Below are 22,730 nucleotides of genomic sequence, written 5' to 3' on the forward strand. Positions count from 1 at the left end.
ACTAAAGAGTCCTTTGTTGTAAAACTTGCCTCAGGCTTGTTGTGTGGCCCAACAAGTGTGAACCTTCTTGATTTTGTTGTTGTTATTAGCTTTGAAAGTGTCCTTTTGCTTGAGGCCCTGACTTAGATATTCCTTGATAAGGAGCTGTTGGCTTATATGTAATTCCTTCCGTAACAATTGTAAATAAGATAAAGGAAGCAGGTTGTTTTACATGTGTTTCACGGTGGAACCATGCAATTTGCCACTTAAATTATGCTTTGCACTTATGCAACTGCAACTTAAAGTTTGCTAACTTTAGCTAATTTAAGATACTGGTGATAAATCACCGAGTAAGTATGTAACAAAACACCCGAGTGAACTGAACTGATTAGTTTAGTCTTGTAAATGTGACATGGTCTAGCTTTAAGTGAAAATGTGATCTTTTGCTTTCTTGCTGTATAATTGTAACGTTCACTCTTTACTTTTCCAGAGGGTTACTCCTCCCCTCAGGGTGACCACAGCCCCTCCCTTCTGGTTCCCCCTTCCATGCCCATCTCCAGCTGCCCTCTATCCAGCATGCCCACTTCCACTCAGACCAAACCCCACCTGCTGACCCCCCTGTCAGGGCGAGACAAGCCGCAGGCCAGGTTAAAGCTGGCCCCTGAATGCCCACAGAGCAACAAGCCCTCCAACGGCTCCCGGTCCATCGGCCTCACACGGCTGCCCCAGAAACAACCGGCGACCTTGCCAAGCTTCAGCAGCACCAAACAAAAGAGAGTCAGCCGAAGACGTGCCACCAACGGTTGGCGGCCTGTGGGAATGCCCACGGAGAGAGAAGTCTTTATAGCGGTACGTTATTTTTGAGTGTGTCTTCTAGTGGAGAAGATGAGCAAGATATAAGAGAGCGTTATTCTGTTTGTCTCTCTAGTGAGACTTTTTCTCTCCTATTCCACTTCCTGATAATACCCTGCTAGGAAAAGCATCCTCGCAGCTGCCTGGCAAAAAAAAAAAATCAGCTCTAGGTGGTAAAGATAATTGTGTTTTGACCACACAGCTTCGTGTGACAGATTCCTTTTTGTCTTTATAATGAGAATGATATCTGTCCTTGTGGGTGTGTATGCGTGCATGTGAATGTGTCTGTCTCAGGGAGAGGATGAGATAGCCCTGCGGCAGTGTTATGAAGGAGTGGAGAGGGACGGTGAAGTGATACATGTCAGAGACACTGTGCTGCTACGATCAGGCCCCAGGAAGAAATCACTCCCATATGTTGCCAAGATATCATCGCTGTGGGAGGACCCCAAAACAGGTAAGGGAGACGCGGAGGGGGAGATCATAGATAGATATAGTGGATGGACTGACCAAGGGACATGTGGCCATGTTTGTTTACGTGTGTGTGTGTGTGTGTGTGTGTGTGCTATTTGCCTCCTCAGGAGAGCTGATGATGAGTCTTTTCTGGTACTACCGACCTGAGCACACACAGGGAGGCCGAGATCCCAGCACACACTGTGAGGTGAGGCTTCGTTTAATGTTGGCCAGCGGGCAAATGACAGTTTTGCAAAACGGAAACAGCACATTGGAAATACTTTGTCCTCTTTTTAAAAACAGATAAACTGAGGTAAACACATTTCAAGATGTGTCCACTTAATGGGTAATGAGTATTTGACATTCACACCAATCTAAAAGTAAAAAAACATATGTTAATATCATTAGTTTAGTCAACATACAGTTATTTACAATTGGTACTGTCCTATCATAGAGCCCCAGAATGTTCAATAATAAACAAAGCAAGTCAAAAAAGGAGCGAGACAGTGTGAGAGAAAGGTATTGTAAGAATTGATTTTATTGTTTCAGATTAACACAAATTCTTGAATACTTGAAATTGATGTTTTTATTATTAATCACTTTAAGCACCATAGTTTTTCCAGAAAAGCCACCATAGTGACATTAGCTGTACAGTGTATCCATTTACTCCCACCATACTGAACACACCAGGTTAATAATTACACGCTGTTGGTGATCATATATTTGTTTAGAAAATATTTATAGAGGCCCTATTATGCATTTTGGGGTTTTCCCTTCCCTTACCCTGTTCTGAGAAAGCTCAAATCCCTCCCGCCCCCTGCCTGAAACGCCTCCATTGGACACCTCTGTTTACTTCTAATAACATCAATATGTAACACTTGCGCTTCTATTGGCTAGCGCTCCAACACATTGTACGTGATAGGCTAAGGGGCGGGACATCTCTTAGCTGTTGCCAAATCACTACAGAGCCAGCTAGTTAACCAATCAGAGCAGACTGGGCTCTGGTTTCAGACAGAGGGTGAAAATAGTTTTTAAAGTTGTACCAGTTAAAATTCCTAAATTTGTTTAATTAGAAAAAAAATAACATTCAATTATTTAATTAATTCAAAGTGAAACAGCTGTGTTCACATTTCACAACATAGGCTTACATTTTGTATGATGTGATTGTGGGAGAAAATACTTGCATAACATATGTATTGGTTTCGTTATAATAGATGATTTGTGATAAGTTTGTTTAATATAAGTTAGCAAAACAAATGTGCGGGAGGAGGTGAGCAACTGCTGCTGGAAACATTATTATCTCCCCCTCAGCAGCCATGAAACTGTTGAAAGTTGGGTAGCACCTCAGTGTAACCACAATGCCAAATGATGATATCTCTGCCACCTCGGTGCTGCACAAACAAAGAGAAAGAGAGGAGAGCAATTCCACCATGAGAAAGTGAAACTCCGCTTGTGTTTCTATTCAACACGGATGTCTCCAGCATGTGTGGAGTACAGCAGGTTTTTTCATGTGGTGGTGGCATGTAGAGTGGAAACACAGGAGCGGTTTTATCGTACATGAACAATTACTCTCTCCTCTGTGCTCACAGTTAAAGAGCGTTGTCATTTCTTCAGCCCTCAGCCTGCGCTACAGGAGACACTTGTGTTGATGTGACATTGTACACCCACTGTTGGTTTCAGAATGAGATTTTCGCCTCTCGGCATCAGGATGAAAATAGTGTGGCCTGCATAGAAGACAGATGCTACGTTCTCCCATTAGCCCAGTACTGTAGGTAAGTGTACACACACACACACACACACACACACACACACACACACACACACACACACACACACACACACACACACACACATAAAGGAAAACAACCCAGCAGATAGCAGAAAGTCTTTTCAAAAGGTCCTTTTAATTAACACTTCTCCTTCTTTGATATGTGTAAGCCTGTTTTCTGACTTTTCTTATCACACATGGTTGACACTGCAACTGTTAATAAATGAAGGGAACACTAGGCCGTATCTGTTTTGGGTTTAGTAAATCGTTATTCTTAAATAAAGCTATGGCAGCGCTATGATACATTTGATTTGTGTTTGATTTAATATGACCTTTGGTGATTTATTTTCAGATTTTGTGCCTTGGTGAAGCGGCGTGCCGAAGGCGCCCCACCTGGCAGTGCCAGCGTGGTGCCCTGCCGCGCCGACTTCGCCCCCCCCTCCCACCGCTGTGTGCCCACAGACGTCGACCCCGAGCTGGTGTATCTCTGCCGGCACGTGTACGACTACCGATTTGGACGCATCCTGAAGAACCTGCAGTAGAGGGTTAGACGGGGTGCTTCAATTAATCATAGCATAGCTCCCCCCTCCTGCACAGAGGCAGTGGTCGGGGGGGGGGGGGAAGAGTAGATGAAAGACTGAAAACCCCTGTCTTTTCTGCTAGGGATGCTCACGACCACAGGGAAGGGCGATGATAGGGTGGGTTTTTTGAGGGAAGAAGCAAAACGTGTTTGACACATTATGAAGCACAGATCCCTTTAGTTGACTACAGAGGGGTTACAATGCGATAGAATCCGTCTCTGTCAGAGCACCGTCACTTCCTGGTTTCTAAAGAGCGAGGAATGTTCATTCATCAGCTACCACAGCACTCTGGGATACACGGAAGCTCGCGTGCGTCCCTCTCCTCGCCTGCCAGGAATGCAGAACACCAGGCTGAACTGGGCTCCTGTCAGCGCCGCGTTTCCCCCCAAAGCATCTTAGCACCACAATCATGTTTGTTCCATTTGTAAGCCAACGGCTCAGGAATGGTCCGGCGCTAAGGTGCTTCCGGGAGAACACAAGCCTGCGTTGTCAGCTCAATGTTAACGGTGTTCAACCAGCCGGGGTGAAGGAGCAGCTAATGGAGAGTGTCGTCTTATTTCTCCCCGATTTGAGTTGTGTGTTTCTTAGTGTGTGAAAGAGAGAGTGGGAGACCGAGTGTTTGTCAGTGTGGATAAATGGATAAATGTGGGTGTGTGATGTTTTTTTTTAGGAGGCTTTCAGGCAATCAAACCAAACAAGCAGCTTTAGAGGAAGCGGAGCTCTCTCTCTCTCTCTGCCCCTCTCTTTCAGTGTGCCACAGATACATTTTCATCTCCAGTGAGGCCCTGCATAAACTAGAATACTGTACCTGAAGGGGGTTGTGAGATTATTCCTTACTAAACTCAACTCTAGAACAAGGCTTTGGTCAGGACACCCAAAACGGCACTAAACTGATTTTATTAGTTAAAACAAATGTTTGAATCTCAGCCATGGTCCTCCTTTAAAGAAGCCTTGTTCTAGAGAGGTTCTACTAACTGCCCAATAGAAAGAGTTACTGTACCTTAACTGAGGAACCGGGACGCTCCTGAGTCCTGCAAAGGCTTATAGAGACGTCTTCATCGTTTTTTCTTGTATTTTTCCATCTTGGCTTTTCTCTGTGACTTGCCTTATGACTTGCAGATATAGCGTTATGCTGCTAGTCTCCACATGCAACTACAGAAGGAAGAACAAATATACTTCTATTCCAAGAAAAAGATTGTCTGAATGACAGCTATGAACTGATCAGTAGACAAAATGCACCGGCTTAGGGCTGCAGCCAATGATTTTTTTTAATTATTATTAATGAACCCTTTTGTCAATTAAATGTCTCAAAATAGTGAAAGGAAATAATTTCCAACAGCCAGAGTTGACTTCTACACCCAAAGATGTTCAAACACATAAAAACGAACTGAATAGAATCAGGCCATATTTGGCATTTCTGCTTATGAAATGACTCACATTATCAGAATAGTTGCAGATTAATTTCCAGTCAATCGGCTAGACAATTAACTGACTAATTTGTGCATCTCTTAACCGGTTAGAAACACTTCTCCTGCCTCTGCTGGTTGCCCGTGTTGCGCCCTGAAACATCTGGGAAACGTCTTTTCTACATGCTCTAATTCTACATCCACACCAATTATTTTTCTTCCTCCTCCCCCCGAAGATAAACCAAAGGATGTCACACAAGCCAGAGTCCCCGTCTCCCTCCCTCGCGCTTCTCGTCAGCACTTCCCTTTATTATATTGCACTAATCCATTCCTTAATTACAACAAACTTCTTCTTTTTTGTTCCAGCTACTAATATATCCGCGGGGGGACCTACAGTGTATTATTTATGTGTGCGTGTGTGCGTGTGTGCGTGTGTGTGCGTGTGTGCGTGTTTGGTAGAGAAGGAAACAGTAAAGATGTCATGGCTGCTTTTTGTCAGTGCAAACTGTATATTTCTATAATTTCCCCCGTAGAGGAATCGGCCAACGTGTCAGCATGTTGCACAACCTGTTGAATCCCATGGAAGATATACGGTATATATATGAGTATATATATATATATATATATATATTACTAGAGTCATTCCATTTGATTTTTCAATCAGCTCTGACATACTTATATAAATATAGAGTATATATATGTATGTATTCACACTGTTAATGTGGTTTAGATTTGAAAAAGGCATCTGGATGGAGGCCTGACGCGTTGTGTGGACAAACGTAGCAGCAGTAGACGTGTATTTGGATTGAAGCGGGGTGGGAATGCGTGGGAGGGTGTTCGATACTTAATTGAGTCGTGGAGGATTTCACACCCCACTCATTCATTGCCTTTTAACCTGCAAGTGTTTTACTGTCACTCAGAAAGCGAGTGGCGTCAGAGTGTGTGTACCTTATAGACATAGAGAGTACCCGATTGCTTGCCTACACCCCGCTCTGCAACATTGGATAAGCCGTAAAAACGTTTCTAACGCTCTAAAGCCATCTTTTCTCTATTCGAGTAGACCGAGTCCTCTTACCCCAACAAAGATCCCCATGATTGGGTCTTTTTTTATTTCTATTAACGCCCAGATTCTTCAAAAAGGTGATATATATTCTCCTACTTTACAATTTCTCCTTGTTAAAAATATTTTATTATGTCGATTTTCCTAAGATGGCATATGCAATATATTTTTAGATGTACTATTTTTAGAAAATGAGCTTAAAAAAACAAGATAAGAATATGCATTATTTTTGATTCAGTTCAAATTGAAGTCATCACAGCGTTAATTGAGATTTGACCAAATGGAAGAGGAGAATGAAGTCACATGACCCGAGGTTGTCGATAGAACGCAGTGAGGAACTCCCTTCCAGGCGATTTCTAATGAAGTGTACATATCTGAATCCAGGAAGCACCGGGCACTCTTTAAACGAGCAGACAGCCAATGCACAGTGTAGTATTTTTTTGCAAGATCTGTAATAAATATATTTAAAGTAAGAGATATTTAAATGGAGTTAACAATACAATATATTAAGATTTCAATTTAACTTATTTGGAAATACTGTGTCTAATTGATTAACTATATCCTGTTTCTTTGCGCTCCAGGATAGAAATTAGTTCTGTTTATTTGTAACTTATGAGTTTAGAAATTAGGTGGTTGAGTGACGGTTGTTGAAAGAGATGTAAATGTTGTGTTTATGTCATTTAGTCGTCAGTGGGTGGAGACCAGACCAAAGCACACCCTGGCTGAAGTGGAGTCACAGATTTGATTCCCCTTTCATCCTTAAAAAGTCAAATCTGACCCTATATCTCTGGATAAGAGGCGACTTCTAGCTCTCCTGCCTAACCTGACTGACCTTAAGTGACGTTTGGGAGAATGCCGTGGCAACATGGTCACCTGAGCCTTTATTGATTGGTCCTATTAGGGGAGAGACGGGGCCAGTGCACCTGAGACAGGACGGTACGTCCTCTGGGCTCCAGGTAGAAGATCCCTCGGGTGCTGATTGACACCTAGACCAGTTTCCCTTCTCTAAATTTAGCACAATATTGTAGAGAGTTTTCATGAAGTGTCGGGAATTAGGGACTGTATGAAAATTACTTGTGCCGCGTTATGTATTTATAAGTGTTCTTAAGTTCTTAAGACTCAATATCTGTTAGGAGAGCAGGGGATGGTGATCTCACCCAAGAATTCTATTTTTGATGTAACTTTAGATTGAAAAAGTGTATTAGCACCAATAGACTGGTTGTGTTTTCCCGTTTTTATCTCTGCAAAAAATGTATAATTTGTAAGATTCTAATGGGTGACTTTAAACATTTTCACTTTTAAAGTGGCGGTAAAAAATACAATAATACTTATTTGGAGGACGTTGCTTTTTTTATAAAATAACATGCAGGTTTGTTCTCTCCTCCGCACCTTTATGATTTTCACACAGTCCCTTACTCAAGTCATTACAACTACAAGGTTTTCCAGTGATCTTACAAGAAGTGAAGGACTCTGAATATAATAAATGAGTAGGTGAATTTGATGATTTGATGAACAGCTTCTCCCAGCATCCAAATCAGCTGGCCACCGTTGCCTTTCTCCCAGATGTGCATTGACTGTGTTTGTCCCCTAGAGGGCAGGAACCCTGTGTGCGCAGAACTGTCTCATGGCCACCTCCCAAAGCAGCTTCCTCCCTCGTTTTCTGTCAATGCATCCTTGTCTTTTTGCTACTAAGAGTGATGCAGGAGAAAAGGAGATGAAGAACGCTCATTAAAAGGAAGTCTCCATGAGTCATCCTCCCGAGTGTTGGCCAGCCTTGCAGAAAGCATGGACTAGATTGTATGTTATTATTTATGTGACTTTTCTAGCAGCTTTGCATGGACACAGCCATGGCAACAAGGCAGGGCCAGCACTTGGGAGGGGTTTCTGTGCACGTAGGGTGTACATAGTGGCAGGGGTCAAACACTGAGTGACCTTTAGTGATGCCACACAGGAAGTGTGTTCACTCGAAAAAACAAAAGCACCCGACCGACCGATGAGATTCTGCTTTCTGTGTGGTCTGTATTGATGCTTATTGTCAACATATATTTTGATATATTTGGAAGAAACGGGGGATATACGCAGTAAAAAGTCTAGATATTTTTTGAGTAGAGAAGCAATGTGTGTATCAGATTATTGTCACTTTGTCATGCTCTCTGAAGATCTCTTGGATTTTTTGGAAGAATTATATAACATCCCTACTGATTTAATGTTGAAAGAATATTTATAAATTTTAAGTCCTTTGTGAAAATTCTGCGTGTGGATCTTTATTTACTACATTTAAATGCAATATGACTCACTGACTTGTGTATTTCTTCGTTATGTGTCATAAATGGAAGCTGCTCTGACTGCATGTGATCAATAGGAAGTCTGTAAAGTTCTTCCAAAAAGCAGCTGTGATGCTGAGTAATCCCCACAGGAGGTCAGTAGTGAGACAGCATGCACGGCTCAGGGTCAAACCCTCTTTGACCTTTTCATTTAGGCACCACATGGCATACAGAACATGGTCATCTGTTAATTTGAATACAGCAGGAGACAGGTTTCAACCTCTTCCTGTCCCTCTCCTGTGTTACCATCTCTCCAAATGTCCTCTGTCAGCACAGTCATTATCTGTCTTTGGCCTTTAAACCCGTTCAGGCCACACGACACACACACACCTTAGTGTCTGTTCAACAGAAGCCACAGCAGAAGATTTGTATCTCATTATAATATAACCAGCTACACACTTTGACCTCCAAAGCCTGTACACTTGGTGGTGTATATGAGGCAGCACGGTAAATGTATTGTGTTGTCAGTGAGTCCGTTTTTCTTCCCATATTGTCCTTTTTTCATGAAGACTACATACTTATCTTTTCATCTTCCAATTCCTTATTTATTTTAATTTTAATTGGGATATTAAGTAGGGTAGATAGCAGGAAAGGAGACTGGTTCGATAAATGATAGAGTTCTGTTTAAATCCTAATGGGAAATTGTTATAGAGTCTCACTCAAGGTAAGTATAACAAATATATGCAGGTAAGAACTTTATCTTCATTCGAACTAGGACCTATTCTTTGAATATAAACAATTTGCCTCTGGTTAAAACATTTTATAAGGCTGGTGGGATTACATTCTGAATTGCAAAGTAATAAGAATGAGAACTAGATATAATGTAGACACACCGGCATGTACAGGTATTACAAATGAATGTAAGTATATTAATCACAATAATGAGCAAAAAGCACAGATCTGGTTTGAATTGTATCACTGAACCTTATTTAAATTATTGCGGTATCCTTTAAATGTGGGTTATGCCACATCCTAATTTATTATTGTTCTCTCTTGTTGTTTATATAACCAATGTTTATTATTGTGTCTTGTTTTCTTCATGAATTGGACTGCAAAATGATGATCATCAATTGTGGTAGGATCAAACACCATGTGTTTGTTATTCTCTTAAAAAATAAACAACAGCGGCGTAGAGATGTTTGATTTTGATGTTAAATTGTGTGGTTATAATTAATATAGGCCAGGATTAACCAAGACTAAAAAGAGAGAAAATTGACTTAAGAACCAAAAAATTCACCAGATCCTGAATTGGTCGTCTTCTTTCTATACTAAATTCTTTGAATCATGAAATACTTTGCGAGACATAAAACTAATAATGTATTAGTTCTTTAGTCAAAGGTTTATTCATTTCTTTTAAAAAGAAATTGTGTTCCTCTTTCACTTTTTACACAAATGAACACATTACTGTGTCAAGATCTCTAGACACTATAGGCGGTGGCGCTCATGAGAAATGCAGCCTTTCTTCTATGAAAACATGAGTTTTGTCCACAGGGGCCGCCAGAATCAACACCAAGGAAGTTTCTGGAGTTGCTTTATAACAAACAGCAAGTCCCATTTGCTCAATGTTCTACAATGCTTTCATTAGAATGTAGGATCTTGTGATCAGAAAGAGAAATGTAGAGCAAAGCATTTTTTATTATTCAGGGATATGGAAGCTTCCGCTATGTGGCCAGAATCTTTTGACACATCAGCAAAGAGAAGCAGCTGCTGGAGAAAGAATCCAGCGAATGCAAAATAGACAACATGTCAGCTTACACCGGGGGTAACCCCGACAATCGTCAAACGGGCTTTTCTTCTGCTCCTGTTGTCTTTCTCTGTTGGTCTAATTACCACATCCGGCTTACTGTCCTCTTGATGACTGTAATTAATCAAGTTCTGCTCCCTAATCTCAGAATCTCATCATCCTAACAGTGCACCAGGGCCGGCCACACCGGATGGCAGCCTGATGTAAGCTCTTTCTGGGAGAGCAGTTGTGTGCTTGTCTGCAACTTTGCATGCAACAGCAAATTGTGTGATCTCACCCTGCTGTGTCTTTTTTTTTACATGTGTATTTTCATCACACAGTTCAGTTATAGTTACACATTGTTTCCTCCTCGAAGCAGTAGCAGTATGTCAGCTGAGAGAAGTTATGGTGCTTATCTTTCAGGAAGCTATTTTTGGGCCTTTAAGGCGAGACACACGACACACAAAACATTGTTAATTCATGGTGAATTTTATTTTCCCAAACATGTCTTCTTTCAGAAAACAAGGAAAACATCCCTTAAATGTAATATATATTTGTTTTAATTTGCTCCTGTAGATTTGTCCTAAATAACCAAAAGTGTATGATGTAAACATCAAATGTTAAAAATCATCTTATACAAAAAAATATACGTTAGTAATCTTCTGGGGATTTTATGGTGGTATCATTAGTTACATTTGTCACCCTATTCACCTGTATTGTAAAACAAAAAGTGTATGGGATTGTACAATACATATATTTTCCTTAAGATTTCCAGAAAATATGCAAATTAGATCATATTTAGCAAGATGTGACTAATTTCATTTTCATTTCAAACCTTTATTTAACCAGATTGGTCCCATTGAGATCATAGATCTCTTTTTCAAGGGAGACCTGCAATTGACTCATTTGAATATTAAAAAAAAAAGCATTTCAGGAAAAATGTAACACAAAAAAAAGTTGTATTGAACTGAACTGAATTTTTTTTTTATACCCTTTTCACTTATATTTAGAAGATGTTTCCCATAGTGAGGCGTCTCTACCACACACACATTCACCGGGCTCATAGTGTTGTTCTCCCCAGAGCTTCAGATGGCTTACCAGGTCCCTAATCTGTCCTCTGAGTGACATCACCCTGCACACCCTCCTTACAGGACAGTGGGGGGAGAGGGAGGGAGGGAAAGCAAGAGGTTGTGGCCACTGGTGGATTTAGGGGTAGGTGAATTAGCCCGTCAGTGAAGCGTATAGGCTTTAGTAGGAGCGCTGCAGGAGCACTCATCAACATGGCAGAGGGCGTAGAGGAGGGGGACTCACACATGGAGGAGCTGGTGGACCACGGCCTGGGGATGGAGGAGACGGTCCACAGCCCGCAGAGGAGACCCTCGCTGAAGGAGAGCTACCACAGCGACTCCCTGCTGGCACCGGACACCGACTTCATGACAGGTACAGAGTGGAGCTTGTTTAAACGCCAATGCAATAGAGGTAAATGCATCTTTTTGGTGGTCAAACAACTGCATTTTTTTTTTTTAAATGGACAATTCATAGAGATGTTTATCTTATAAAACCAAAACTTACTGATGGATAATACAAAGAGCAATGACTAAACATTATTGACCTTTTTAATATTACGTATGAATGCATATAATCAACAAGAAGACATGTTTACACTCCCTGTGTTTACCACAACATGGGTATGCATACATGTTTGACTTTGAATAAATTAGCTTTTCCAATTTGATACTTGATAACATGAAAATAATGTGTGAAGTAATATGAAAGTGAGAAGTAAGTAACACAACATTCCTGGAAAGAATGCAGACATTGTGCATTTGTCATGGACTGACACACACTCATTAATGACTTTAAAAAGGCTGACAGGACAAACTAGAAAAACACAATACAATACAATACAACTTCGCAGGACTTTTAAACCCTTGACAGAATAAAAATAGTATCTTGTATAAGATATTTCGAGATTTTATGATCAACATGTTGCCTTCTGGCAAGGTCTAACATTCTTTTTTTATATGGCAGTATGAAAACCCTGAAAAACCGGTGACAGAAGAAAACATGTTTGAGGCACTTTAAGGCAGAAGTAGAAGATCATTTATATTGGTACAGATTTGTTTTATCAGGGCAGTAAAATAGATTAGACTCCATACTCTGTATAGATCCTCAAAATCTATCTTCTTTGACATTGTTACTATAGATTTTCAGTTAACTGTAAAGATACACACTTGTCCTGCATACCTGTCCAATGCATCACATGCCAAACAGTCAGACTGTAGGTGTTGGAATGTGCGTACAGCGATGGAAACAAATAGGGAAATGCCTCTTCCCCTGAGGGATATTAGTGTCTGTGGACTATTATGAAGGATTGCTTGTGGCCTGTATGTGTCAGCATGCAAGGTGCTGATATGAGCAGACAGATGCTGGTTCTTCATTCAAGAAACACCATCTGCGAGCTCAGATTAAAACACTCTGCTGCTTCACTACGCCGGAGTTATGCCTTCATGTATTTTCATTTTGCTAAGATTCATAATAGGCGTGTACATTTTGAAACTGTTAGCGCTGTGTGTGCATGTGCGTGTGAGTGAGTCAGAGGCACAGAGACATACTTCCTGTTTGTTTGTGTGTTTACATTGCATGAAAAGCGTCTTTCAGGGAGCCTTTCTGTTTCTTTTTTTGTATAGCTGAGTTGGTGCAGAGATTGAGCTTTGGGCTGCTAATTCCCTTTTACAGCGCTGGGATTATGTGCTATTCTAATCCCAATCCCATATGGGGTGCGTGGAGGTGGCACGAGGATATGATCACAGCCAGGAGAAGAAGAGAAACACGAAACCACCGTGCAGGCCTACACACAAAGTCACAATGCTGCATGAGAAACAGATTACTGCGGGCTTCATGCTCCAATAAATACACAGTTAATGAAAGTCTGCACCCACAGCAGATTATCTGTTTCAAGAGCGAAAACTCATGCAGGCTATCTCACCAAGAACATAGATAAAAAAATGGTATGATATGCTCGTATCTTACAAAAACTATACATCAGGTTTTGAGGCTTCATCAACACTAAACTAAACTTTCTCATGAAAACATTTCAAAGGTTATCCACCTTTTTGATCAGATATACTTCCACATCCCTGTACTTATATTTATTTTAACCAAACTGTATGTTAAAATCAGCCATCCAACCATTTCTATTTTCTTTACCAATTATCTATTGCTTTTAGCAAACTATAAGGCTACTGCCTAATAGCTAAAAGCTATTTTAGATTATCCATTAATTTTAGCTATAGCTATTTTTTTGCAAATATTTCTTCCACTCAGCGAGTAGATAAATCTAACTTTTCCTGGTATTTATCCAGTTCATTGAGCCAAGTATTTCTAGCAATTACCTATTATTTTAAGCAAACTATGTCTGTCATTGATGTATTACTTAACAATTTCTTCCCCTTACCCATTCGGGTATCTAACTCTTTTTGAAACTCCTTTTCTACTGCTTTTGGCTATCTGTTCCAAAACAATTGTAAATGACTTTTAATGAACTATTTTACCCCTCTAGTTGTTACTTTTAGCAAACTATACTTCTACTATGTATCCATTTATTTCTATAATACATACAGTTCTTTAACTTGCTAACTGTAGCAAACTGTAGCTAACTGTAGCTAACTGTAGCAAACTGTTGCTAACTGTTTGAATTGCTTGTCAGCTAGTTTTTAAGCATTCTCATAACACATGGTGTTCGGGTGTTATACAGTATGCTGACAATGTATCCTTTTTTAATCAAAACATAATCACTGCTCTATAAAAATCTGAAATATATTCAACAGTATTTGTACTGTATGTACGTGTCACTGCAGAAGCATCTGCTCTTCTACACTGGTTGGAAATCATTGGTTTATTTTTGTTTTTAAAAGAAATACACACATAGCCACAGATTGTGTAACTGATCCTTATTCCTGTGTTTGTTTTGAGCCCTGGTGTTCATCCTTGAACACACTAAAGCATTGTTTTTTACATTTCGCCTCCTCTTCATCCTCCTTATTACTCAGAGTGACCTGCCCTGTGACCTCTGTAACTCCGAGGATGAACGAAAATGTTCACTGAAGCGCAACGCCAGCCCAGGCCCCATTTCAGGTTTATCTCTGTTGTTTCCTCTCTGTGTCTCCATCCCTCATAGCGACATGGGGTTTATCTGTGGGGGCGGGGTCAAAGAGGCTCAGTCTGAAGGATTATCATTGTAGTCTGCACACCCACACACACACACACACACACACACACACACACACACACACACACACACACACACACACACACACACACACACACACACACACACACACACACACACACACACACGCATTTGCACAGACAATTTAGGTTGAATTGGACGACTGCTGAGTTTAAGCATTATCAACCCCACCCCCACCTTTTATATAAATACACACCCTGAGCAAAAGGGCTTTAAAGCGCTGTCATACACATCAGTGTGTCCCAGAGGGTATCAAGCGACCACCAATGTAATACTGCCTGGATGCTGTAAGAGGAGGCTGCTGTGCTACAGTGTGTGTGTGAGTGTTACAGTGTGTGTGACATAAGTGGAGCAAAGGAGATGAGATCTTAGTGGACACCAGCCAGTGGATCAGAATCAGATGGAGGGAGAACCAAGCTATCAGACTAAAGCCAGAGAAGGAAAGAGGAGCGAGAGATTGTGCTCACGGGAGGAGAGGAAGAGGAGGAAGACGTCCGGTGTAATGGCAGAGGGCCCAGCTGCCCCCCAGAGGCCCCCTGCCTCCTCATCGCTGTCCAGTGTCTCCCACGGTATTCACCTCTGATCTATTGTTACTGTGTTGGACTGATGATTAACTACAGTAAAAGTATAAATACCAAAACTGATTGAAAGGGAAATGATAGTGTGTTGGTGACAGTGTTTTTAAATGTGCGCTACCTTTGTTGACATGCTGCTGTGAGATGACAGTGTTATGATCTGCTGTCCAGCTGTGCTGTGACCTCATTAGCTTGGTTTTTGCTACATAAGCACGAACAGGGGACGTTAAAGAGCTTATTCCTTTCTCTGATTATGTTTACATCTTGTTGCCAAAGGAGTTGATCCTTGAAAAAGCCTTTATAGTAGAATTTAATCAATAAGTCATGCTTTGGCTAAGGTTTTTGAATGGGGAAGTACTTTTCTTTACCAGTCCTTCTCTTATTAGACTGTTGCAACTATACACGTTATTTTCTTTCATACTCAAGATTTTCTGTCACCAAATAGTGGCATGGTTTCAGTATGAATCAATTGCATATTCATTTCTTCCTTGGCATCGAACTCTCTGTGTGTTAGTTGACAACGTTTCACTGACTGTTTCTTCTTTTTTTTTTTTTTTGCCGGTTTGCTCTTTCCTTTGCTCTATGAAAAATGTGCCTTTAAACATTTCTAGACATGGTTAAGAGGCTGCAAATGTTAAATGGATGCTTCGGATTCTTCTGCTGTTTTTTTTAATGGATGTTAATCATGTCCTCAGTTACGTAACGCCGTGGAAAAGCATAACAAACCAACAAGATAATCCTGGCTATGTATTTATCCTTCAGATGACCGCAGCTCAGCCAGTGGCCTGGATGTGGTGGATCGGCTCACCTATCTGGAGCAGAGGATGCAGATGCAGGAAGATGAAATCCAGCTGTTGAAGATGGCCCTGGCAGATGTTCTCAAGAGGCTCAACATCTCTGAGGAGCACCAAGCAGCTGCTGCTGGTGGCAGGAGAACATCAGGTGCTAAAGGTGAGACGAGATCTGGGTGGGGATTAAAGCCATTTGCATTGAGAAAAATACTTTTATAATGCTGAAAAAAGGTTGTTTTTTTGTGTTATTAAGCAAAGTTTTTGCTGCCACACAATCACAAATGGTATCACCATAGATTCTTCTTTCTGAGGGGGGCCAGAGGGGTGTTAAAACTCAGCGTTACAGGGGCATTGGCTCCTGTTGGCCCCCCTCTAGAACCGCACATGTTGACAAATCTTTCAAAATTACAAACAACCTGAGTTTTGCAAGAATACAAGGCTTAGAAGGCATAGCAACAGTAACTAAGTGCTGTAGTGAATAATAGTCAATTCCAGTAGGAAAAGATGGAAAAGACTAATCTTGGTAAAAAAACAAACCTTGAAAGGTGCATTTGTCTGCTACGGGCTTGTTGATAACATTACAAGTGTGTGTGTGTGCGTGCGTGCGTGTGTGTGTGTGTGTGTGTGTGTGCGCGTGTGCGTGTGTGTGTGTGTGTGTGTGTGTGTGCAGCCCGGCCAGTGTCTCTGGCTCTGCCGTCCAGGCCCTCTCTGGTGCCCTCCAGCACTGCCTCCCTGAAGAAGAGCACCACGCTGCCCTCCAGCTCCACAGCCAGGAACTACAGCCCCACACCCCCCCGCAGGTAACGGCTGCTCCGTCTGCAGACAGGACACAACCACAACAAGAACATGCAGAGGATGTGCTCAGATTTTACACTTTTGTTTTTTTCTGTTACAAGTAGAAGTCTTGCATTTCAAATCTTGCTTGAGTACAAAAACATTAGCATTAAAATATACTAAATAGCCAAAAGTAAAAGTACTTGTTAAGCATCATTTCCCAATTCAAAAATAATGTCATTAAATGCTTAGATTGTAATTATTGATGCATTAATGTGTCTATATCACAGATAGTAAAGGTAATACATTTTATCTGTGTTACTGCTGGATATTTATGTTTCTTTTCTTTTCTTTTCTTTGTATTGACTGATAATCTTTATCTGTAAAGTAACTAAAGCTTTCAAATAAATGTAGTGGAGTAACAAGTACAATAAAAGCTTCCAACATGTAGTAGAGTAGACATATTAAGTAGCATTGAATAAAAAGTACTTAATTAAAGTATAAGTACCTCAGAATTGTGCTTAAGTCCAATACATTCCACCACTCACACATGTAATATACTGTAACAGGTTAATATTTCAGTATTGTATTTATTACCTGAGATAAATCAAATGAAACATACTGTTTATCAGCAATTGTGCAGTACAACAAACAAGGTAAAACTGTTGAATGACTTTCTGGTAAAGAATCTTCTCATCACTGACAGCACTCACCAGGAGACAGAGTACTCTAGGCCTATACACACATTATATTAACATAATACAGTTTTAATGAAGCGGCTAACAATGAAGCTTTCGTCTCATAACTCAAGCTTCACTCCTCATTATCTAATGTTCAAAAGCAATCTGCACACCCTCCATTATCCAAGAAAACGCAGCACATGGAAGCTCGATAATTATTCCAAACACTCACCTTTATTTCAAGGCGATAAAGCGGCAGACCGGCCTCTGCTGTTCCTCTCTATTACCTTTCAAATGATACTGCCATTAGATAGCGTTAGTCAGAGAGCGTGATAGGTTCTCTCCGTGGAACCCTAATGTGCTGCTGCTAAATCTGGAGTGTGCTGATATAAGTGCACGGAGAGAAGTACATCTCCATGCACTTAAGGCTGCAGGTTTGGTATTAGAATGAAGCGAGATGCAGCATCATTGCCTTTTCTCGCCCCTAGTTCATTTCATCTCCCCTTCTGATGTATTTCTCTCTCTCATATTGATGGCTGCTTCTTTCTCTCTTTATAAATCTTGTTTCGTATGGCAGAAGGGCCCTTTTATGTTTTTCACTTTCCTTTGGTGTGTTATATAGCTTTTTATGCATGGAGAAACACATCCATTGGAATCTGTTTGTTTAGTTCCGCAACATGATGACATCACTACGTAACACCAGCCCCTTTATTGGCTAGCGCTCCAGCAAATTGTATGTGATAGGCTAAGGTGTGGGACATCTCTAAGAGATTGTGCAATCTCAACAGAGCCGGCCAGTTAACCAATCAGAGCAGACTGGGCTCTGGTTTCAGACAGAGGGTGAAAAGAGGTGCTGCAGCACAGGCAGTATGAGAAAATAAAGAGTATTTTTGACTGCTGTACTTTTGAACATTAAAGCATGTACACATGTCACAATAGAGGGACTAAATACAAATATGAACCTGAAAAGTAGCATAATATTTCCTCTTTAAAGTCAAATATATCCAGCAACACACTGACTCATGTCTGCAGCTAAGCATTATTCAAAACCACAGCATTTTATTTTAAATTCAAATAAAGGGTTTTAAGAAATATTTTATTTTGAATTGATGCGTGAAACATTTTGTCATTTCATCTGACATGTTGCACCTGTAGAAATATAAAATGGACTTTACAGTGATGTTTCACTCGAATGTGTGAACAAAAACAATGTACTGTGTGTAAAACTATCTTTACTAAAGTCTTGATAATCATTTTACACAAGGGGTTATCAAGTGATTTCTAAGCCTGCAACTAAAACTACTTTATTTCAATGTTAAAACTTTATGAAAAAATGCCAGTGACTTTATAGAAGTCAAATATGTTTTTGCTTTAACCATCTCTTTGAGGTTTGAAGAAATAATGTACTTAAAGAGTATTGTTGCAAAAAATGGCAACTGCACACAAAAGCGCCACCAAAAACCACAACAGTGCAGTGCACTCTCAAACCTCATTTTTAAATGAAAGCCTCCTTTTTTTATTTTCCTTCCAGTGGTGTGTGGAGCCCAGCGAGTAGTGTGAAGGACAGTCCAGGTAAGACCACCAAACGCCCCACCTCTACAGCCTCCACAGCCTCCACAGCCTCCACAAGTAAGAAGCCTCAGGAAGGGTAAGAAATTGGTTATTCACAATAGCCTTTTCTTTTGTCTTGTAAGTGATTATATAGCCAAATAAAAGTTCAGTTTCACAATGTTTTTGTAAATGTATCCATGTTACTGACTGAAACGAATTCACCTACAACTCTTGCAAACCACGGCATGAATTATTTACACTTTCAGTGATTTTGGGGTCACCTAATTATTTGTGACAGATTAAGTCAGAATCAAATTGAGGTTATTCACACCCATGACATCCTGTATTATGTGAAAACAACCCAAACCACAGACATTCTCAAAGTCAGTAGAGAAGACATTTAACTGCTAGTCATCCTGACACTGATCACTCACATTTGTCAGATTTACAAACCCTCTTTAGGTGTTGCTGTATTTTTGACTCTTTTCCCTCTTTCTCTCATTATTACAGCAGCAAGTCCAAGGAGCCGGCAGCAGTGAGTGGAGGTGAGTGAGCACTGTTGTTATTTGTATGGCAGCCTCATTACAAGAAAGTGAATCCGCTGCTCTCTAAGCCTCTATTAAATAAAGGAGATAACATAAGTGATTAAGCAAAATGCTGACATGGCAATGCTGCATGTAAGTGAATCTGTGTGTGTGCTGTTTCTGTGCAGGGACAAGCCGTGTGACACACTGCAAAGGTATGATTCACCCCTAAAAATATATTTATTCACACTATCTGGAAAAGTGGAACTGTTATTTTATTCTTCATTTTTTGTCACATCTCACCATGACTTATGTGCCTTCCCCTAACCCCTTGCACCCTTATTTCTGTCTTTTTCGTTTTAACCTTATCTCTTCTTTAAATATCCGCACTACCTGACCTCTGACCTTTGTTTGAACCCTTCCCCACTGACCGACCTCCCCCCTTGTCTTCACACTCACACCTTCCTCACCTCATTTCACCACTTCACTTAGTGACTATGCAGATCTATCTGAGCCCCCTAACAAGAAGGACTGGATCTTCTGAGTTCGCCAAATCTACCTCCACGGTGCCTGCCAACTGCGGCTCGGCTGCACCCAACAACCCTCAGGCGAAGGGCGGCGGCAAGCCCGTGGCGAAGAAGACGAGCCCGTCCTTCATCTTAAACCTGCAGAAAACCACAACCAGCCAGAGCACAGCACAGCACGACTTTTCCAGCTACAAGAGCCCCGTCAAATCGCCCAGCCAGTATTTCCAGATTTGTTACTGAGGCGGGAGGGCAGAGAAAGAGTTGCCAGAATGTATCCCTGCTTTCATGTTTACTGAACCAAAACAAATGATTAAACACCCGTTTCTAAATATATTGGGGCATTAAATGGCTGTTAACAGTGTTAGGTTTGAAGGTGCCTGCTACACATACTGGTAGGTTCAGAACAATGTCTATGTACATGCTAACCCATGCTAATACAAGAAATGTGTGACCTTTAGTGGCCGTTATAATTATGCCGCTAGCAAAGGCAGAAGTCTGGTGACATAAGGAATGATGAAGTGTGCTAAGAGTGGTCTTTTGCCCCATGAGGCCGGTGTCTGTGATCCCTGTGAAACCATAAGTCATGATGAGTTATTTTAAAAGACGTAGGCTAGTCTATGCTAGAAATGTGAGGTGACATTCGTAATTGACCTAACACAATTTGTGAGTTTCATTTCATAACCATTTCATAACATTGCTCCCTCTGAAGCATTAGTGATTGTAAAAACGACTGCTAACAACCATTTAATGGCCTGATAACGTTCGAAACGGGTGTTATTAAAAGCCTCATTTAACCACTTGAACATAAACGGCGATAAAGACTTTCTTCCAATGTTGAAAGAACAAGAAATACAATTTTGAAATGAGTTCACTTCTGACTGGATTTTCCTCTGTAGTGAATCTGACTGTGCTGCTTTAACGTACTGCAACATCAGTTCTTACAGCTTTCCAGAACATTTCCACTAACACGTTTGTTAATGCAGTGTTTGATTGCAGGATTATATATTTCAAAGATAGTAAAGCATGACAGCTCTAGTGCTTTTTTTAGCCTCCTCCGAGACCATAGTAGTCATTCATCCTTTTCACACATACCTGCGCATGTTTTACCGAACGCTTGTACTGTTAATGTTACTGCGACGATGTGTGTCTGTAGTCGTCTTTGAGCGCGTTGTGTTTGATGTCAATGAGTGTGTGTCACTGAGTTTTTCTCATTCCTGTGTGCTGTAATGTTTGTTGTTGTTTTGTAGTCAATGTTCCACTTTAAGCAATAAATAGAGTGTACCAGAATCAGTCAAAATGTCTCATTGTAGTTCAGGACAAACAATTAAAAAAATTATCACTAATGGGAGGCCTTTTCCTTTTCTTATGCCACTAAGCGTGTGTGTGTGTGTGTGTGTGTGTGTGTGTGTGTGTGTGTGTGTGTGTGTGTGTGTGTGTGTGTGTGTGTGTGTGTGTGTGTGTGTGTGTGTGTGTGTGTGTGTGTGTGTGTGTGTGTGTGTGTAGGCAGGGTTAGTGTTGTGAGTGGCTGGTGCCTAATTGACCTGAGTACTTTATGTTCCAGCAGAGATACACTATGTGCTGCACTTTCATGTAATGGTTCCTATCTTTGTCCAAAGTCTAATCAGTGCCTTGGAGAACAAGACGTGCAGTCGCCTTAATCGAGTATTGGGGAATTTACTGATGACGGGAAAAGGGTTTTTGACCAAGTGACTGCAGGGAATGAATGGCCACTGAACATTTGATGGGGAGGAAATGGCTGAAAATCATGTGCCATGACCTATTTCAGTTGGATAAACAGCTAAATGACGGCTTGTGGAAAATGCTAGAGCCTGGTGCAACATGTCCACTACCACTGTGAAAAAACTCCATTCGACTTTGGATTCACTATACCACAAAACTTGAGTCAGGAATATGTTAAAGCGACAATTCATCCAAAAATAAAAGATACATATTTTTATTTGCATCTGTAGGGCAATACATATGAATCTAGATGGTTTAAGTGTGAGTTGTTGAGTGTACTCCTCTCTAACATATAACTAGATGGCGCTTGTGGTGCTAAAAGCAGCGAAAAGCTCAACAATAATTTCCTATGAGCAGTTTCATGTAGAGACTACTTTCTTTTCTGTGTAGTCTTTGCAATAATATAGCCAGGTCAAGGTTTCTGGAAATGTATTTTTTTTTGTCAAAGTTTCATTATATTAAATAGAAGGTAGACATCTCTATGGCCAGTACCTCCAAATACCCTGCAACTCACACCAAAGCAATTTGAATTCAGAAATAGCACTAACAGAAAATGTGTGTTGATTTGGGGTTATCCATCCCTTTAAAAACGCATCACAATGACTCTTGTATCTTACGTTTTCTCAGCATCTCTTTTGTGATGAAATCAGGTTGTCTAATGCACATTTTCCAGTTGGACTGATTAGATATTTAAATTCTGACAGTAGAGAAAATGTGTCAGCCTTGTTTGGAAGTATAATAAGAGTTATATCTATCCGTGTGACCCTCCTGTGGAGATAAAGGCCACAGACCCAAAAAGAGAAATAGAAAATCATGTGGGTATTAAAGTGTCACAAATAAAATGGAGACCCTGATTTTATAACACTTTCTTTACAACACGGGCTGAACTTTTTCACGATCAATAAGCTGATGTTAGGCCAGTATGACCTAAAAGTTGATCCACACCACTGTATGAACCACAAAGGTAGTTCTTGTGTTCATGGAAGTTAGGAGGACCTCTCCTGGTAAGAAGGAAAACTGCCACAGGTTTGATTGTTGTAATATGTGTCATACAACAGGGCGATGGGATACATAGCAGCTGTATTTAAGATTTAAAACTAAAGAAAAAAATAAATATTCTATTGTATTTTATTATATAAAATCTCCTGTTTGCACATGCTTTATCTTGCGTCA

The 22,730-nt window shown here is 40.7% G+C and overlaps 2 protein-coding genes across 4 annotated transcripts in view; both read left to right on the forward strand.

Moving 5' to 3' along the window:
- Positions 1-8,344, forward strand: part of LOC117498398 (bromo adjacent homology domain-containing 1 protein) — a 25,512-nt gene extending 17,168 nt beyond the window's left edge. For 2 of the 3 annotated variants that reach the window (XM_034150466.1, XM_034150467.1), the window contains exons 3-7: positions 470-828; positions 1,126-1,285; positions 1,410-1,489; positions 2,962-3,053; positions 3,402-3,591. In XM_034150466.1, coding sequence (XP_034006357.1) covers positions 470-828; positions 1,126-1,285; positions 1,410-1,489; positions 2,962-3,053; positions 3,402-3,591 — 881 coding nt within the window. Of the gene's footprint in view, positions 1-469; positions 829-1,125; positions 1,286-1,409; positions 1,490-2,961; positions 3,054-3,401 lie in introns of all 3 variants that reach the window. The other variant, XM_034150465.1, reaches the window with a different exon arrangement.
- A 3,027-nt stretch (positions 8,345-11,371) lies between these two features.
- Positions 11,372-21,160, forward strand: LOC117498399 (echinoderm microtubule-associated protein-like 1). The gene is made up of 7 exons (XM_034150468.1): positions 11,372-11,583; positions 15,733-15,921; positions 16,432-16,561; positions 18,747-18,863; positions 19,277-19,311; positions 19,479-19,505; positions 19,783-21,160. The coding sequence occupies exons 1-7, from the start codon at positions 11,424-11,426 to the stop codon at positions 20,055-20,057; spliced, it is 933 nt and encodes a 310-aa protein (XP_034006359.1). The 5' UTR covers positions 11,372-11,423; the 3' UTR covers positions 20,058-21,160.
- The last annotated feature ends 1,570 nt before the right edge of the window (positions 21,161-22,730 follow it).

Source organism: Trematomus bernacchii, unplaced genomic scaffold, assembly GCF_902827165.1.
Source record: "Trematomus bernacchii unplaced genomic scaffold, fTreBer1.1, whole genome shotgun sequence".
In the NCBI taxonomy this organism is placed as follows: Eukaryota; Metazoa; Chordata; class Actinopteri; order Perciformes; family Nototheniidae; genus Trematomus; species Trematomus bernacchii.

Excerpts from the sequence above, each read along its gene's own strand:
- LOC117498399 (XM_034150468.1), top strand. The coding sequence starts at position 11,424 with ATGGCAGAGGGCGTAGAGGAGGGGGACTCACACATGGAGGAGCTGGTG. Across the intron at positions 15,922-16,431 it reads GAGAACATCAGGTGCTAAAG|CCCGGCCAGTGTCTCTGGCT; the intron begins GTGAGACGAGAT and ends GTGTGTGTGCAG. Across the intron at positions 19,312-19,478 it reads GCCGGCAGCAGTGAGTGGAG|GGACAAGCCGTGTGACACAC; the intron begins GTGAGTGAGCAC and ends GTTTCTGTGCAG.